This window comes from Electrona antarctica, assembly GCF_951216825.1.
Source record: "Electrona antarctica genome assembly, chromosome: 23".
NCBI lineage: Eukaryota > Metazoa > Chordata > Actinopteri > Myctophiformes > Myctophidae > Electrona > Electrona antarctica.
Genome location: NC_136804.1, coordinates 21975394 through 21993576, shown reverse-complemented (window position 1 = coordinate 21993576; position 18183 = coordinate 21975394). Strand labels below are relative to the sequence as shown.

General features: G+C 44.8%; 1 protein-coding gene across 1 annotated transcript in view; it reads left to right on the top strand.

Annotated features, from left to right (window-relative positions):
* Positions 1 to 857: 857 nt before the first annotated feature.
* ptprr (protein tyrosine phosphatase receptor type R) overlaps positions 858 to 18183 on the top strand; it is a 53482-nt gene continuing 36156 nt past the window's right edge. Inside the window, exons 1-2 of the mRNA XM_079494239.1 lie at positions 858 to 1457; positions 7490 to 7794. Coding sequence (XP_079350365.1) covers positions 1391 to 1457; positions 7490 to 7794 — 372 coding nt within the window. The 5' untranslated portion in view covers positions 858 to 1390. The remainder of the gene's footprint in view (positions 1458 to 7489; positions 7795 to 18183) is intronic.

Below are 18183 nucleotides of genomic sequence, written 5' to 3'. Positions count from 1 at the left end.
AAGGGTTTTTTAGTGTTTTACCGATGCACCGATGGCAGTTAACAAGGCGAATATCGGCCCCTATACCGATTGTCGGCCGATACATCGGTGCACCCCTAATATATATATATATATATATATCCTCCTTCTTCCTTGTCTAATTGTGTAGACTTCTTGTAAATTAAGTTCTACAGATGTTTAAGAATAAATGGGACCAAATGGACCCGTTACGCACTCAAGAGTTAAAGAGATATAAGGTTCCATTTGGTTACCATGCAAAACCCTATCAAGGACCACTGGTGGTCCCCGGACCACAGGTTGAGAGCCACATGGTCCAATTGAGTGAGTGGACAAACTGCTGAAGTGCTCTCCACTTATCCCCACTACAATGACTGAATAATTCGGCTGAATTTAATTCACAATTACTTCACTTCATTAACATCAGCCAATGGGAAACCTCAATGGGAAATGGATGATACGCCCGTTTGCCTGCCCTGGGGAGATCTCGCGTGCTGAGCCACTGTGCATCTTTCTCATTGAAAATGACATAAAATAAAAATCCTTCTTTAGTTCTCCTTCTGTGGTCTCTTTCCCTCCCCCCTCCCCCCCTCTCTCTCTCCCTCCCTCCCTCCGAGTCCATCACCATCTCTCTCTCTCTCTCTCCCATCTCTGTCCTCCCTCTCTCCCCTCTCTCTCTCTATCCCCTCTCTCTCTACTCCCTCCCTCTCTCTCTACTCCCTCCCTCCCTCCCCCCCCCCCTCTCTCTCTCTCTCTCTCTCCCCCCCCTCTCTCTCCTCTCTCTCTCTCTCTCTCTCTCTCGCGCCACCTATACACCACGCCTATCTCTGCTTCTTATCTCGCTTCGAGGACACATTCGTCTCGCATCATGCCTTCATCCATCCATCCATCCATCCATCTATTCACCCTCTCCTCCGCACGTCAGAAAACAACCAATATTGTAGAAATACGGTAGAGATCAGTAGCAATTGGTTCCGATATAGACGCGGACGTTTAGCCTAGCTGTTTTCAAAAACGAGGTATGAAACAAACAAGCCGCGCCATGCATGCAGTCAGTTGTTTACGCTCTCATCATCAATAATTAGAAGGCAGAAATGTGCTTCACACTTGGCAGGGAAACGTTGCTTTGAATCGGAATACCTGTCTGTCTGTGTATAGTGTCGCGTCTACCTAAGGATGTGTGCAGAGGAGACGAGGGCAGTGGGGCACATGCTTCCATGACCGAGCCTGCATAGCCTGTTCTTTCTCTGTAATGGACTGAAGCGTTAATATGATTTAGACTCTAAGTCCGTTTATAGCCTGCTACATTTTTCCATTTAACCGGTTCTGGTTTGGCTTATTTTGTTATTTTTTCACTCGAGTCGAGCGAGGGGCGAAGGCGAGGCTTTCAAGGATGAGAAGACTGAGAAGATTCATGACAGTTCTGTCATTATTCATATCTTTACAACTGGCCATTTCAGGTGAGTGCCATTTAATAATAGGCTAGCAGGTATAAAAGGATAATGATGTTGCCAATGTTTGACTCCATGTATGTTTTGAGATTGTGTCGCCACTGTCGCCGTGGTTCTCAATCTCAACCAGTGGTCCGGGGACCACCAGTGGTCCTTGAGGGGGTTCCAGCCAGGTGGTCCCCAGCTAAATTATGGAGAGTTGGTAATCAAATGGAATTATAGATCTTCAACTCTTGAGAGTGTAAAATCAAACCAAATGGACCCGTAAGAGTCCATTTGGTTTCATTTCACACTCTCAAGAGTTAAATTATTGTTAAAAATCTAAACATTTACAAGAAGTCTACACAGGGATGTGAGAATTGTTATTTTTTATCAACGTTTGCCTTTTATCTCTCCCATTATGGTACCAACATCAATGGTGCATAGCTCAAATGCAGAATTATAAATATATAGAGCAGTGCCCGTTGGGCATTTTATGCCCATATATGGAGTTCTTTGTCAGGCACGCCCAAATATGGAGTCTATGCAGATACCAGAACATCATTGTGATGTCAGAACAGGCCAGCTCCATATATGGATATCAGGTGTGGCCAATTGGCTAATTTGGGCCCTGTCCTGAGCCTGGGCACAGCCTTTTGTGGTGGTTCTGGACAACCGTGTATCTGACCGGCTCAAGGCCGGGCACTGCACTCCCTGTAGTGGTGTGGAATGCGTGTGTCAAATTTGAAGGGTGCGTTTACAGATAGACTAGACCGGTACCTGGCTGTAGTAGAGCACAGAGTCGGGAACGATGGAAGTTGGAGATCCATGCTGTCTCTCTGTGTCCCTTTATTACTATATACAGTGTTCTGTGTCAGGCATGCCCAAATATGAAGTGTTGTGATGTCAGAACAGGCCAGCTCCATATGGAGATATAGGGGTGATCAGGTCCAGAGCCCGGGCAGAGGCTTTTGTGCTGGTTCTGGACAACTGGCTATCCTACGGACTCGACACTGGGCACTGCACTCCCTGTGGGGGTGTGGAACGCTTGTGTAGAATTTGAAGTCGGTGGGAAGAATGGTTCTCGAGTTACGTGGATACGTCTTACCCGTCTTGTAAGACGGGCACACGTACAGTACGTACAGTCTTGGTGCATGTATATATAGATAGATGGACCTGGATAAGGGTAGGCCTATCCCCAGTACGAGATGAGGAACAGAATCTGCCTGGCCACCAGACCAGTTGTTTGGGGTTGGGGTCACCGTGATCCTGATTTGCAGACTCGAGTATAGCCTCATAATAAAACAATCAGGCACACGAGGGAGGGATTATATTTTCTGCAATGAAGGGTGCTTCATTAAAAACAGCAAGATACATTGTAAACTATATAGCTTTTATTGTGGGACCGGCTTATATTGGCAGCCATTACACAAAAATGTGGATTACTTTGCTTGCATGATTACATGATTGCACCATGCAGGTCAGTGAGGTTTGGACATATTATGTTGACTGTCTTGTGCGGGAGCTTGGTTGAACGCTTGTCCATTTTGGTGCATGGACTAACTTGGACATATAATTATGAGCAATGCATTTAATGGAACGATACAAGCGATTATTTCTTAAGAGGGGGCAGAGGAAATGGGTTTAGATTGTGAGGGTGATGATGTGGTATAGAAGGGTGTACGAAAAAACCTCAAATAATAATAATAATAATAGGCCTAATCCAACCAGCAGATGTACAGTATTGCGATATTTCACTCGCTGGTTCAGCACCATTGATAGCAATCCACTAAAACTCTCCAGAAATAAAAATGTGTAACCAGCCATGAATCAAACACAGAAACAGATGGTAGGCTAGTGCAGTGGGTCCATTATTTATTCGGCATTTGAGCCATAGACCACCATTTGATGAGATTTAGCCTCTCAACCCATTTTGGCCTGACATCAAAATTTTAAAAAATGTCTTCTAAATCCTGACAGTTTTCTGAAATACCTATGATTCTATATCAGTGGTTCTCAATATTTCATGTCAAGGACCACAAAAATGATATGTAAAGGCCACCGACCCCCATTTGAAAATGTTGTTCCAGGCATCCCCCAGAAGCAAAGTTTTGAGTTAAAAATGTTCGCTCTGAAAGAATATATATTCCAAATTTGCGCCACATTTTCACGATTTTTCAAAAATAGCAGACCTACAAGCTCGTAGCGCGGAACCTTGTAGATCTGCTATTTTTCAATAGCTAAAGCATAACATAATGCTTAAAACACCAACTGGGGTTCCCGTTCAGAATGGGTTAAACCCCAAGAATATTTTGTTATCGTTGGATTAGATTTTGTCCACAATTCCATGCTGTATTGACGGACCACCTGGAACCCTCCCAAGACCACTGGTTGAAAACCACTGGACTAGTAGTGAGTACACAGTGTTGTTAAATGCAAAGGAATGCCACCCAGGGCACATTTTTTGTTCTTAATTTATGATTGATTATATTAGTTAGTTAACCCCGATTATTATTTCATTTGATACATGATTGTATTTCATTTCATTCCATTTAATTGGGATGTAAGGTTATATTATTCTGTGAACTGTGGTTGAATCGAGGAACATAATCCTACTATAAATGCGTCTCTGCGCGTGTGTGTGTACGGTTGTGATGCACGTAACTCGAGAACCGTTTGCCCCACCGACTTCACATTCGACACACACGTTCCACACCCCCACACAGGGAGTGCAGTGCCTGGTATCGAGTCGGTCGGACCCCCGGTTCTCCAGAATCACCACAAAAGGCTCTGGTCAGGCTCTGCCAGTGGGCCTAATCAGCCTAAATCCCCTCACCTGTGCAATATCCAGCCTCTGCCTCAGCCAATTGATTGTCATGGCAACCCCACACTTGCCAATTGATTACTTAACCAGTCCACTCTTCAGACACAGGCAGACAGACAGATACAGACATCTCCATGTGGGACACAGACAGACAGTTAAAATGGGTGGTATGACAACAGATATTGCATACTAGATCTCTATATAGAGCGTCGCAGTCCCGCCCCCTACCAGGGCCCAGGAAATGATTCTCCGTTCATTTTCCTCATAGACATTTCAGAAAATATTTATTTAAAGACGTTTACGCCGCGGACAAAGCCAACTCTTGTCGTGACAAATCATGACAACAAACACAATTTTTCGGGCCAAACAAAGAATTAGAAAGTAGAAAAAAACGGCAGGTTACAACACTTTTGTTGTTGTTTTTCTTCTATGTAATTATTTGTTTGGTCCAAAATATTGTGTGTGTCATGATTTGTCACGACTCGAGTTGGCTTCGTACGATGCTTAAAAGGTCTTTAAATAAATATTTTTTGAAATGCATTGGGATTCATTTCCTGGGCCTGGCGTTGTCATGAAAGGGGGCGGGACTGCGACGCTCTATAGTATGCGCACAAAAGGGACAGACAGATAACTGGTGCTATGACAACGGGTATTATTAGGTTCCCAAGTTGCATCATTCCCAAGTAGGCCAGTGGCCGACGGGCACGTACAGGTCTAGTAATATACATTTACTAAAGCTGTGAAACAGTTTATCGTTCTTGGTATTATTTGCACTACAATGATTCAGAGTGACTCTCACAGTCTAGGACTGGCAATCGGTTGGGCAGCTAAACACTCACTGTGCAAGGCACTGGTTGGACAGCATGCAGGGGTCCTGTTCAGATTAGGACCAGAGTTTCTGTTGCTAAATGTGTGTTTACAGGTGAGAAAAAAAAAACTATGAGATAAAGTGTATAATTAAATGTATCCCGCATCCCGCATCCTCCCGCAATTAACCAGATACAGAGCTTATATAGGCTACAATTTAGCAAAATATGAATGTCTGATGAGAACGTATAATTTCCATGCGCTGGACAAGCACCAGGGGACAGTGGAGTCAGTCTCACTCTCTCCAACAAACATCGTCAGGGACGCTCCCAAAGCAGCAGCACCTGTCGATCATTAGTAGGCTAATCACTCTGTGAGAAGTGCATGTGTCTCCATGCATGTCTCCATGCATGTGTCTCCACAATGGACATTTCGCTTCTAAACCCCCTGTTGCTTTTCCCTGTGTGCGTCACTCACTCAGCAATAACGTGAAACAGAACACAACGATGAGTAGGCTATATTTGGCTTTTAACACGCAGTCTCTGTCTCTCTCTCTCTCTCTCTCCCCCACCCAGCATGCATGTGCGCGGTGCTGCGCAATGTCTGTGACTGTGAGACTGTGACACAATAATAATATATATAGCATAAATAATAGGCCTATAACACTTTCCCTCTATCTGTGACTGTGATCAGCTCCTCACATACATAACTCCTCTCTCGTGCATGCACGCCTGATCAATCTCAGCAACTGTTTGGGTAAATGTATTTTTTTCCCCGATCCCAATGGAAATATTGCTGGTTTAGTGGGACGAAACGATACAATTGCGGGATGGTGCGGGACTAAATGGGACTTCTTTTTTTGTTGCGTGGCGGGAGCGGCGGACAGGAGGTCACCGCGGCCGGTCAAAAATAAAATCATTGCGGGCGCGGGCGGGATTGGTCTGAAATTCAACGGGAGCGAGCGGGAGCAGGATCAATAAATCACTCCCGCGCAGGGCTCTATCTATTTTTCAATCACTCTGTTTTGTTGTGGCGTTCCATGCTGTCCATGCAGTTAGCTCATAGCGTTAGCAGCTGTTGTCACTTTGAGCTGCGGTCTTAGAGTGGCTGCGATGCGGCATTGCCAGACTACCGCAGTGCGGGGCAGGGCTTATAGGACGCAGCCAATCATGACTAGGTTGCTACTACGTGATTGGCTACACAAGTGGTGCAGACTCCCATTGGGTTAGGCGGCGTTTCAGAGTATACCATTGGCTTAGGGGCAGCCAATCATGACTAGGTCGCTTACGTTTCATGAGCTGTTGTTAGTCAGGTTTCACCTGACAAAAAAATCTAGTGTTGCAAATTGCGGCTAACGGATGATCAGACCGGTAGCCATAGGCAGTGATACATAGGTTGTCTGTGCCAGCCTGTCAGACAGTCTCAGTGATACATAGGTTGTCTGACTGGCTGTGCCAGTCTGTCAGACAGTCTCCACTTGTATTTCACTTTCTCCAGACCTGTGGAAATGGGAGTCAGACAGAAGCTGATGGCTTTCTGGGCGACTTGCCAGTGAGATAATATTCACAGTTTCACACACACACACACACACACACACACACACACACACACACACACACACACACACACACACACACACACACACACACACACACACACACACACACACACACACACACACACACACACAGACAGACAGTAGTCTTTCTGCGGTTACGGGTTTCCTGGTATTCTGGTGGTGGTGCAGTGGAATGTCTTGGGTTGGATAGGGAGATGGGCATTTATGTTGCATGCTCCAAAATAAAGTTATTGCGCAAATATGCAATTCCATATACACCAGGGTTTCTCAACCCTTTTCGTATCAAGCTTCATTATTTATTCAACATTTGAGCCACGGACCACCATTTGATGACATTTAGCCTCGCACATCCAACCAAGATTTACGGTAGAATATTTTGTTATCGTTGGATAGGATTTGGCCACAATCCCATCCTGTATTGATGTTGGTTGTACCATAGAGACAGGCAAATGTTAATGAAAATAACAATTATTCTACATTCTCTAATTGTGTAGACTTCTTGTAAATGAAGTAATGCAGATGTTTAACAATAATTTAACTCTTGAGAGTGTAACATGAATTCTAATGGACCTGTAAGGGTCCCGCAAGGGTCCATTTTGGTGACACTCAAGGGTCCATTTTGGTGCCACTCAAGTGACTACTGGCCAATCACAGCACATCTTTCCCGGGACTTATCAATTCAATCCAAAGGAGCTATATTGGCATGAGAAAACAAATGTTTACATTGCCTCTGATTGGCCTACCGAACGTGAACGATTCTGTGAATCTTGGCAAGATACATACGGCCCAGAGCCGAAGGAGGCGTCTACGTCTATGGTTTAACCCTCCTGCTCTTCGTCTCTCCCCCTCCAGACACATATTCGGGTGACCATGAGGCGCTTCTCTCAAATCCCCATCATCGCTCCAAACGCCTCCCATCGCCTGTCCATCATCCTCGCCGGGACTCGAACCTGCAGAGCGACAAAGCACCGGACTCCTCCCGCCACCATCATGCCACCTCAGCCAATAAGCTGGTGCCAGCGGTGCCCTTCCTGTCGCCGCGGTTCCGCCAGGTGCCCGCCGGCCATGGAGCCCTGAACCTGCTGGCCAAGCCCGAGCATGGGCCAGCGGGACCAGCAACACGCTACCCGGTGTCGGCACGGCACCTCGTCACCGTGGTGAGTAAATCAGCTTTTGTTTGTTTAAGTTGTATTAACTTATATTCGATTTAGGTTTGGCACAAAGGGGAAAAGTAATAGAAATTGTTTGTTTTATTTTTATTTATATATATTCTTTTGAGGGGCACTAGCCCTTCCAATGCCTGGCTTTCTTTTTGGTCATATGGCAGCCAAGTCTATTATTAGACTTTTAGTGTTTGTTTAGACTTTAGAGCACTTTTGAACAAAAACTGAAGAGCAGCCAATTAAGTCTATGGCCTGTTAATGTTGGTTTAGGGCTGCAGTTAAACAGACATTGACGATGTGAGATGTCATGTGGCCGATATAAATACATCTTGTGACTGGTTTCGTTTTATTTCATAATGAGAACACACTGCGTTCATGTCTCGTAACGTATACGGTGGCAGTGAATCAGCAATGAATGTGATGGCAGCCACAGTGGGCGGCCCTCACTTCACACGTTTACTGACAAGTTACCTGGCACTACAGCGCGTGCATTGTCCCGATCCTATCCTTCTGCTCTCCTAACGAGGTTACAGTAACTAGAAGCTCTAGCACCATGGAAAAAAAAGAGGTGTAACGCAGAAACCTGTGGCCTGTAGAATGATGTTACCATAGGTGCGCGGCTCTGTTTGATGACATTGCGTAGAGTGGTCCTAATGGGCAAAAGAGGTGGCCGAAATGTGCCTGAATAATATGTTTTTTTATATTAACTGTACAATATGTGAATACATTGAGGGCGGGATGATAAGCCTATAGAACCTTGGCAGAGTACTTATGAATAGTCTGTGGAAGACGTGTGGAAGGCAAGTGGAGTGCTTGCAAGCACGGCTCTAGCAGCCAGACACCACATCGACCCTATTCTGATTCTGGTAGTGGGATTACTCTCTCACTAGTGAATGAGTCGTCCTTTACTGGTGGGATGAGGAGAGAGAGCTTGCTGGGAATTATAGGTCAGATCAATAACAAAACCAAGCTTTGTCTCGGGCGTGATTTAAAATGCACACCCAACCACCGCAAAACATGCTAAGCGGACAACCATAAAACACCTATTAAAAGTGAGTAGCCTAGCGTCTCTGAGACGACAATCGTATGCACTGTGGACCGACAGACATCTCTGATACGACTGAGCAGTATCGTGCACAGACGAGGAATTGGTTGAGGACAGTGCATGGGTCAACTGTAGATGGACCATGCTAGAGTTAGCTAAGTGGCTTTCCCACGCACTTCACCGTGCACTCATACACAATAGACAGCAGAGTGGCTTTAACGTGCATTTTAGCGTGCATTTCGACGGCAGTGGCTCAGGGGTAGAGTTAGTGTCGAAGTGTCCTTGAGCAAGACTCAGACTGAAGTGAACCCCTAATTGCTCCTGATGAGCAGGTTGGTACCTTGCATGGTTTCCGCCGCCATCGGTGTATGAATTGCGTGACTGGGTGAATGTAATGCACAATCTATGTAAAGCGCCTTGGATGAAGGCGCTATATAAATGCACCATTTACCATGGCCGGTAGAACAATATGGGAACCGTGAGATTCCCAGTTCGATCCCTGTGGGCTTCCCCAGCGTTCGTGTCGAAGTGTCCTTATGAACAAGACGCTGAACCCGTAATTGCTCCAGATGTGCAGGTTGGTGCCTTGCATGGGTTCCTCCGCCGTGTGTGTGTGTGTGTGTGTGTGTGTGTGTGTGTGTGTGTGTGTGTGTGTGTGTGTGTGTGTGTGTGTGTGTGTGTGTGTGTGTGTGTGTGTGTGTGTGTGTGTGTGTGTGTGTGTGTGTGTGTGTGTGTGCGGGTGAATGTAATGGACAATCTATGTAAACCTTGGATAAAAGCGCTATATATAAATGCACCATTTGCCACTTCTAGTTCTCACTGACAGTGGAGTGGCTTTACCGTGCACTATGCCGTCCACTCATACACAATTCACTGCCAGCGAAGTGGAGGCTGCTGCTTGACTGGTTGGATTGAATTGGATGAGAAGAGAAGAGTGCGGCTGCTTGGATGACAATGGAAGCAGTGTGATGTGAAGCGGTCCGCACGGCAGCAACACTTTCCATTTCAAAGCGTTTTAAAGCCTACATTGCGTCGGTCAAATGTACCGTGTCTTTCTGCATTCTGCACCTTTACACACATGCGTGTTATGGCTAGAATTATTGGTCCCCTCCATTTGAATCGCTTTGGTGAAAATAGCAGCTCTATACACGTGCTCTATACGTGGCATTAGGAGCTTGCAGTCGTGTTCTTTTTCGGCCGAAATGTTTTCCAATTTTAGCCGAAGGTTTGACTATTACGACACGCCCACGATAGACCAAGTCATCATGACATCTCCACAACCAAAAATTAATTTCTGGTTGGGTATAATCATGCCAGCAGCGTCGCATCGGAGCAGTATTTCATCAACCTTAGTTCTTGAAGAATAGGACACTTATGATATTGTTATTAAGTATTAGAAATATATCATTTTGTTCTAATTCATCCACAGGCTGACACACTGTAGCTAATGCTCTCTGTACATGTTCATAACATTCTGATCTGGTCTACTAGATGCTAGGGTTCACTATTATTATTATTATTATTATTATTATTATTATTATTATTATTATTATTATTATTATTATTATTATTATTATTATTCACAATGAATAAATCAATATCAATATTTCTGCATCACTGAATTTAGCTTTTAATCTAATTCTTGAGCTTGTTGACGGCTCGAGATTCCACCGCTCGATGGCACTTTCTCTACGTGCTGTTCCACATGCAAAGATGCAAATAATAATGTATATATTGCATATTATTATGCAGATTGTGTATGTTTGCAATACGCTGCTGCCTTAGTACTTCAGGCACAAGTGCAAATAGCTTCAAAGACCACAAAGACACAGCACGCAATTTCCCCCGGTGCCTTTCATGTATGTAAATCTGGGGCAGAGTGTGGGGTCCATTTTTACATTCACAGACTTAAACAGTGAGAACTTTTTTTAACCACTGACACTAGAGTACAACGCTGCAGGTGCACTGAGTAGAGTAGACCCAAAACCACAGCACATTTTTTGAGTGGTGCAACCACTCCCTTACGGAGCTATGTGTGTGGGTGGGTGGGTGGCTGGGTGCGTCTGAGCACGAAAACAGCATGGTTGTTTTTCACCACCTGTGCGCAACCTAACACACACACAAACACACACGCACATATTAACTGTATATATGTATGATGATTGCAGGTGTGCCAGTACAGTACAGTAGGGTACAGTAGAGGGACCCCCACACGGTAACTCTGTCATTTCTCAACCGTTTCGGACGCGGGCCGGCACGCTGGAATCGGCCCGGCCCTCTGGGCGCGTTCCTGGGGTTCTGGATGTTCTAGGGACCCCCAGGGACCCCCACACGGAGTTGCACCACTCACTTCACACCGGTGTGATTTTTACAGATCATGTGAGTCTGTGGTATTTGCAACAAATGAATCGGGACCATTTCTGTGAGACTATGGGGTGTAATTTATATACTGTTACACAGTGTAACAGTTATAGATATAGATATTATAATGATTGAGAAAATAAAACATCGACAGCAGCGATGTACAGTATGTGCAGCATTCATCAGTGTGTGTGTGTGTGTGTGTGCGTGCGTGCGTGCGTGCGTGCGTGCGTGCGTGCGTGCGTGCGTGCGTGCGTGCGTGCGTGCGTGCGTGCGTGCTGACACTACTGTCTGCCACTTGAGTCTGTTAGATCTACAAGCTACAGACAATCCTCCTTGAGACACAGTAGCCTCTGTTGTCATGGCGAAGAGAGAAAGAGAGAGAGAGAGAGTGAGTAAGGGAGAGAGTGAGTAAGGGAGAGGTGTGTGTGTGTGTGTGTGTGTGTGTGTGTGTGTGTGTGTGTGTGTGTGTGTGTGTGTGTGTGTGTGCGTGTGCGTGTGCGTGTGCGTTTACTGTTTATAGTAGCGCCTTTATCCAAAGCGCTTTACATAGATTGTGCATTACATTCACCCATTCACACACATTCAGGCACCAACCTGCTCATCGGGAGCAATATTAGGGGTTCAGAGTCTTGCGTGTGTTTTGTTGACACTATACCTACACAGTGGAGGGTTGCGTAACACTGTGGATAAGCAGCAACGACCTTCAGCCTGACATTGAGGTGATGGAGGGAGAAGGCAGGGCACATTTATTTAACGTGTTTCACACTCACTGGCAATTCAAAAGTAGAGTAATTAATACTTCAGCCAGTACAGAGAAGGTGTTGACGGAGTCATATAGATGTTCCACGTCCCGTTTGTGGACGGATCATTATAGGACAATGAAGTGAGACACATTACACTGACTAGCCCTATTGATCACATTATTGACCTGGCTGGCTGACTGTGTGTGTGCGTGCGTGCGTGCGTGCGTGCGTGTGCGCGCGTGTGCTTGTATACAGATAGATTAAGATAAGAGAGGTGACAGAATGAGTGAATGATAAGAGATGAAGAGGAGAGAGAACCATCGGAGGTCAGGGTTACAGAGAGGCCTGATGGATGATAATTAGGGATGCACCGATATGGACATTCTTGACCGATACGATGATTACAATAACACATTTAGACGATAGCTGATACTGATACCGATTGGGGTTGTCCCGATCCGATCACGTGATCAGAAATCTGGTCAGATCACGTCATTTTCAAATGATCGGAATCGGGATTAAAAAAAAAAACCTGATTGGGACATCCCGAATACCGATATATGTTTTTGTTGTTTTTATTTCCCCCTTTTGTGCCAGGAAACAAATACATATTCAATTCAATAAATATATATATGTCCATAATCTACATTCCCACCTAATACTTCGGTAGACTCAATGCGAATGGGCGGAGAATTTGGGATTCTTGCATATTTAATTTGCTGCGGTTTGCAGCAATTGGAAGCGCAGCAGGGGGGACCTTTATCAATGTGTTCCATTCATAAACTAGCCTACACAGTGAAATCATGGAGGAACAGCGCTGAGCGCACTGATATAACAGACAGCAGCGCAAAATGTTTACAAGTTTATCGAGATGAAAGTCCCTACTCCCCAGTCCCCACACAGTGACAGCACTCCATGTTTACGGCACGCACAGACAGACAGACAGACAGACAGACAGACAGACAGACAGACAGAATATTCTGTAGGCTATACACTGCTGTGTTTTTATGTGTTTCCTTAAGCAATTGATTAATGTACTCTTCCTCATTTCGATCAGGGCTTCAGTCTTCTCATTCGACCACGTCTATCCACGGTAACGGGACATCTTTGCGCTGCGTAAAATATGCCTTCTCCGTCTCCAACTGTGTTCAGCTCCTCACCCGCCACATTGTTTGCTTCATTTCCTTTATTTACTGCGGATTGCATTCACACCTGCACCGAATCGTAATCAAGTGCGATTGGAAGCGAAGCGAAACCTCAGTTTTTGCTCGGAGTAGAATACGGTTCTTTGATACGCATTAGGATTCGAATAAGCCTTCACACCTGCCAAACGAAGTGCACTTTCTGACAATGCGCAGCAGGATTCGTTTTAATCGCAGCAAAGCTTTCTGGTGTGAATGTGACCTTAGACCCTCTAGTTAGGGGTGGAAGATATGGCGCCTTTTCAGAGATATCATACAGTGAATGCACATTCTATTCTAGGATTCTATGATTTGCAGTTCTATAGCTTAATTAACACCTTGCTTGCCCGGACATATTTAATCCATTACTAAAATGTGCCCATCAGCGCCCAAACCACTTTTACCGGCACACCGGAAGTTGTTGTGAATGTCTGTGTAGCAGCTAACAATAGCCACACCACTCTAGAGTCGATCGACAACAACAGGAGGTAAGAATAAATCTATCGTGACTAGCGACTGGACCGCGGAGGGCCGTCAAACACAGGATCTTTTTTCAGAATTAGACGGGATGATTTAGATCGCGAGTTATGAACGTTTTAAGATTTTCGTTTTCGTCAGCTAAACAGGCAGGGAACATTTTCGATGACGTGTCACTCTCATCGAGGATTGGGCAACAAGCGCTCCTAGGCTGTGGAGCGATGCGATCGGTTTTGATATCATTAATCTCCGTCCTATTTATCAATCTCTGCCTTGGGCACGTGACCATGAACTTGAACTTGACGGATATCTCCGCCCTGGGCCTCCATGGTGTTAATACTTGTGTAGAACGACGGTTTTGTTACCCAATAAGTATTTTGGTCTACATGTTCTGTTACTCCATTATCTTTTTGTTGTTGTTACCTTGTAGGTGGTTGTAATGTTAAGTAGGCTAAGTTGAAAAATAACCATCAAAACAGCATGAAAAAAAGATTGTGATAATATTGTGTATCGTGCATGATACTGCTCGGAAAACATATCGCCCACCCCTACCTCTAGGGCGGCTTAGTGATTGATTGATTGATTGAATACTTTATTGGCAGAAATGTTATCAGTACAGGGTACAGTCAAACAGAAATGTAATCAGTATAGGGTACAGTCAAACAGAAATGTAATCAGTACAGGGTACAGTCAAACAGAAATGTAATCAGTACAGGGTACAGTCAAACAAATTCATAATCATGACGTGAAAAATAACAACAAAATTAAAATCATCATAAAAGGTAAAAGAAGTGTTCGAGTCCCGTTCATGACGGCCTTTGCTGCATGTCTCTCCCCTTCTCTCTCTCCCTCTTTCCTCTCCATCTTCACTTGATACTATCAATAAAGGCAGAAAAGCCAAAAACAAATATAAAAAAATAAATAATAGTAACTAGAAGCTCGAACGGCCTCACATTACTCACGGTTGAAATGTTGCGCAATAACACAGTGTCATGGAGTTTTACATTAACTGTGGATGGTGCAAGTGCATTAACGGTGAGGGAAGCATGCTATCATCCTTCGCATAATACTTAGCAATTTGTGTGTAAAATGTGGAGTCATTTTGAGCTTGCGTGTGCTGTGAGACATGAGAACAAAGCTGTCTCGAACTCCACAGCCATCGTCTTGGATTAGTGTCACTTGATATTTGGGATAGGAACTAATGATAGTTAGGAACCAAATGGACCCTTATCGGACTGTAACTCAGAGAGAGTACAAATGTTTTCAAATGGGGGTCCTGGATATGAAAAAGTGTAAAGAACCACTGGGCTAAAGGCTACACCTCTGTGTCATTAAACCACTGGATCACTCTGCTCTGCCATTCTGTCAGATGGGAACGGTTGCCATGGTTACCTAGTCGACTGTCCATCTCTCGTCTGCTCTCTCTCTCTCTCTCTCTCCGTTGCTCTGACTATTTCTGTCCTCCGCTTTGGCTGCGCGTGCGCGCGTGCGTGCGTGCGTGCGTGCGTGCGTGCGTGCGTGCGTGCGTGTGTGTGTGTGTGCTTTCACATTCAGACCAGGTAAAGGTCCTGGGGTCCTTGCGGTGGGATGAAGGTTACTCAGCGCAATGCCTGATTTATAAAATAATTCATTTTAAGGTAATTTGCAACGACATTTTGAACCAATTTAATTTAATTTAGCCGGTGTCAAAACATGTAATTATAGGATCTAGTAAAAACATATTTATTAATATATTTAAAATCAGTTGATTAAATCAAAAAACAAAACGTTGAAATGAAATCAGCCTGCATGACAAGCCAGGAGAGAGTGGAGCCGCCGTGGGCATCACTATAGCTTTGACTGTCTCTAGCACAACATGCCAGCTAGGATGAGCTTAGTGATGCCGCTCAACCAGAAAACACATGCACGCACACATGCACACACGCACGTATGTGCGCGCCTCATTCTTAGATTTTTCTTTCTGCCAGTAGCAAAGCATTGTGGGTCTATGAAGGAGCAATTCATTCACTGAATTTATTTTTCTTTCTTTCTTTCTTTCTTTCTTTCTTTCTTTCTGTCTTTCTGTCTTTCTTTCTGTCTTTCTGTCTTTCTTTCTGTCTTTCTTTCTTGAATCGGTCTAAACATTCAAATAACATTTTTAACATTTTGTTGGTCAAGAAAAGATTACTCAAAATATCAACATGTGAACAAGTAACATATATCAACATAGATACTATACTGTATGCTATACTGTTTAGGGGGCACGGTGGCTCAGTCAGTAGTGCTGTCGCCTCACAGCTAGAAGGTCCTGGGTTCATCAGTGCCCATACCCAAGGCGGGGTTGGCGAAAGGGCCTTTCTGTGTGTGTTCTGTTCTCCCCGTGTCCCCTAGGGTAGGTACCCTCACAAAACACATGCAGTAATCCTGGTCTCTAAACTGCCTCCCCCTGGCCAGCCGGGGCGCCTGATGGAGGGGAAAGGAACTGGTTGGAATAACGTGTTCCTTCCACACGCTACGTCCAACCAGGGAAACTCCCCCTGTCAGGTGTAAAGGAGCGACTTGGACACTCATGCATGAAGGAAGCATGCGTTCAAGTCCGTTGCTCTCCCCAGGTTGGCGGAGGGTGTGTAGAGCCCAGGATCACATTAGATAATTGACACAGGGGTGAAAAATGGGTTACAAAATGGTCAGATAAAAATAAGACAGTCAAGTGCTATAGACTATAGAGCGTCACAGCCCCGCCCCCTTTCATGACGACGACAAGCCCAGGAAATAATTCCCCATGCATTTTCCCCATAGGCATTTCAAAAAGTATTTATTTAAAGACCTGTAAGCCTCGAACAAAGCCAACTCGGATCGTGACAAATCATGACAACAAAACAAATTTGGGCCAAACAAATAATTAGAAAGAAGAAAAAAAGGGCAGGGTACAACACCTTTTTTTTGGTTGTTTTTCTTCAGACCACTGTTGATTTTGGCAGCAAATTTTGATTTAGTTTGAGTCATCATAGTCTTTTGAATAAAACTTAATTTAGTTTTAGTCATATTTTACAATAATTTTAGTCATCTGAAATGTTTTAACCTTTACTTTTAGTCGTTGTGAGCTTGTAGATCGGCTATTTTTTTCAGAGCGCAACCAAACATAAAATGACTCGTCTTTTAGTTGTACTGGATCTCTTCTCATTATTCCGACGGCGCATTATTCGGGCACCGGGGGTGAAATCAGCCCTCAACAGCTTCTGACATACATAGTAGTAGGTGTTGGCCCATGCATCCAGCAAGCCCAACCCACACTTTGAGTGGCACCGCATGAAGCCACGGGTGAACGTATACATACGGTATGTCGGACATTACTAACCCTACCCCAAACCCTGGCTGGCTGCTGGAATGCTTTTCCAGACTCTGTTATGACCCATATTTCTGACAGAAGGCGTTGAGGGCTGATTTCACCCAACAGCATTATTCCGACGGCTACACCTGGCCTACAGGGCAAGACTATGTGAATTTGTCTATATAGTCAAGCCTGGAGATGACTGAGGCCAGACTCACTAATGAAGGCTTGATGTTGTAAAGATGACTGAGGCCAGACTCACTAATGAAGGATTGATGTTGTAAAGATGACTGAGGCCAGACTCACTAATGAAGGATTGATGTTGTAAAGATGACTGAGGCCAGACTCACTAATGAAGGATTGATGTTGTAAAGATGACTGAGGCCAGACTCACTAATGAAGGATTGATGTTGTAAAGATGACTGAGGCCAGACTCACTAATGAAGGATTGATGTTGTAAAGATGACTGAGGCCAGACTCACTAATGAAGGATTGATGTTGTAAAGATGACTGAGGCCAGACTCACTAATGAAGGATTGATGTTGTAAAGACGACTGAGGCCAGACTCACTAATGAAGGATTGATGTTGTAAAGATGACTGAGGCCAGACTCACTAATGAAGGATTGATGTTGTAAAGCAGTGGTTTTCAACCCTTTTCATACCAAGTCCCATTATTGTCTCCACCAGGCCGAAGGCATGGGGAGAGAGTATGTTTTGCACTCCGTGTGTGTGTGTGTGTGTGTGTGTGTGTGTGTGTGTGTGTGTGTGTGTGTGTGTGTGTGTGTGTGTGTGTGTGTGTGTGTGTGTGTGTGTGTGTGTGTGTGTGTGTGTGTGTGTGTGTGTGTGTGTGTGTGTGTGTGTGTGTGTGTGTGTGTCCTTCCGTCCGTCCGTTACCAGCTAATCTCCGGCACCGTTAACCCGGTCGATGCCAAACTTTGTACACACACTCCCTGGATGCCAACGATGAACCTCTGCCCCACATTTTCCAGGACGGCCTGTTATACCAACCAACAGGTTGATTTTTGCAAAACACATTTTTGGAACAAAATGCCTCAAATCATCCAATTGCCATCAAAGGCGTATGAAGAAATGGCACCCTTTTCACATTGGCCTATTATAGCGCCACCAGGAGGCCACAACCTGACCTGCCCTGGTGGAGACCTGTGCCCCTAGGGGCACTTTTTCTAGTTTATTTGTCATTTGAGCCACGGACCACCATTTGATGACATTTAGCCTCTCAGACCCAAAACTAAAGAATATTT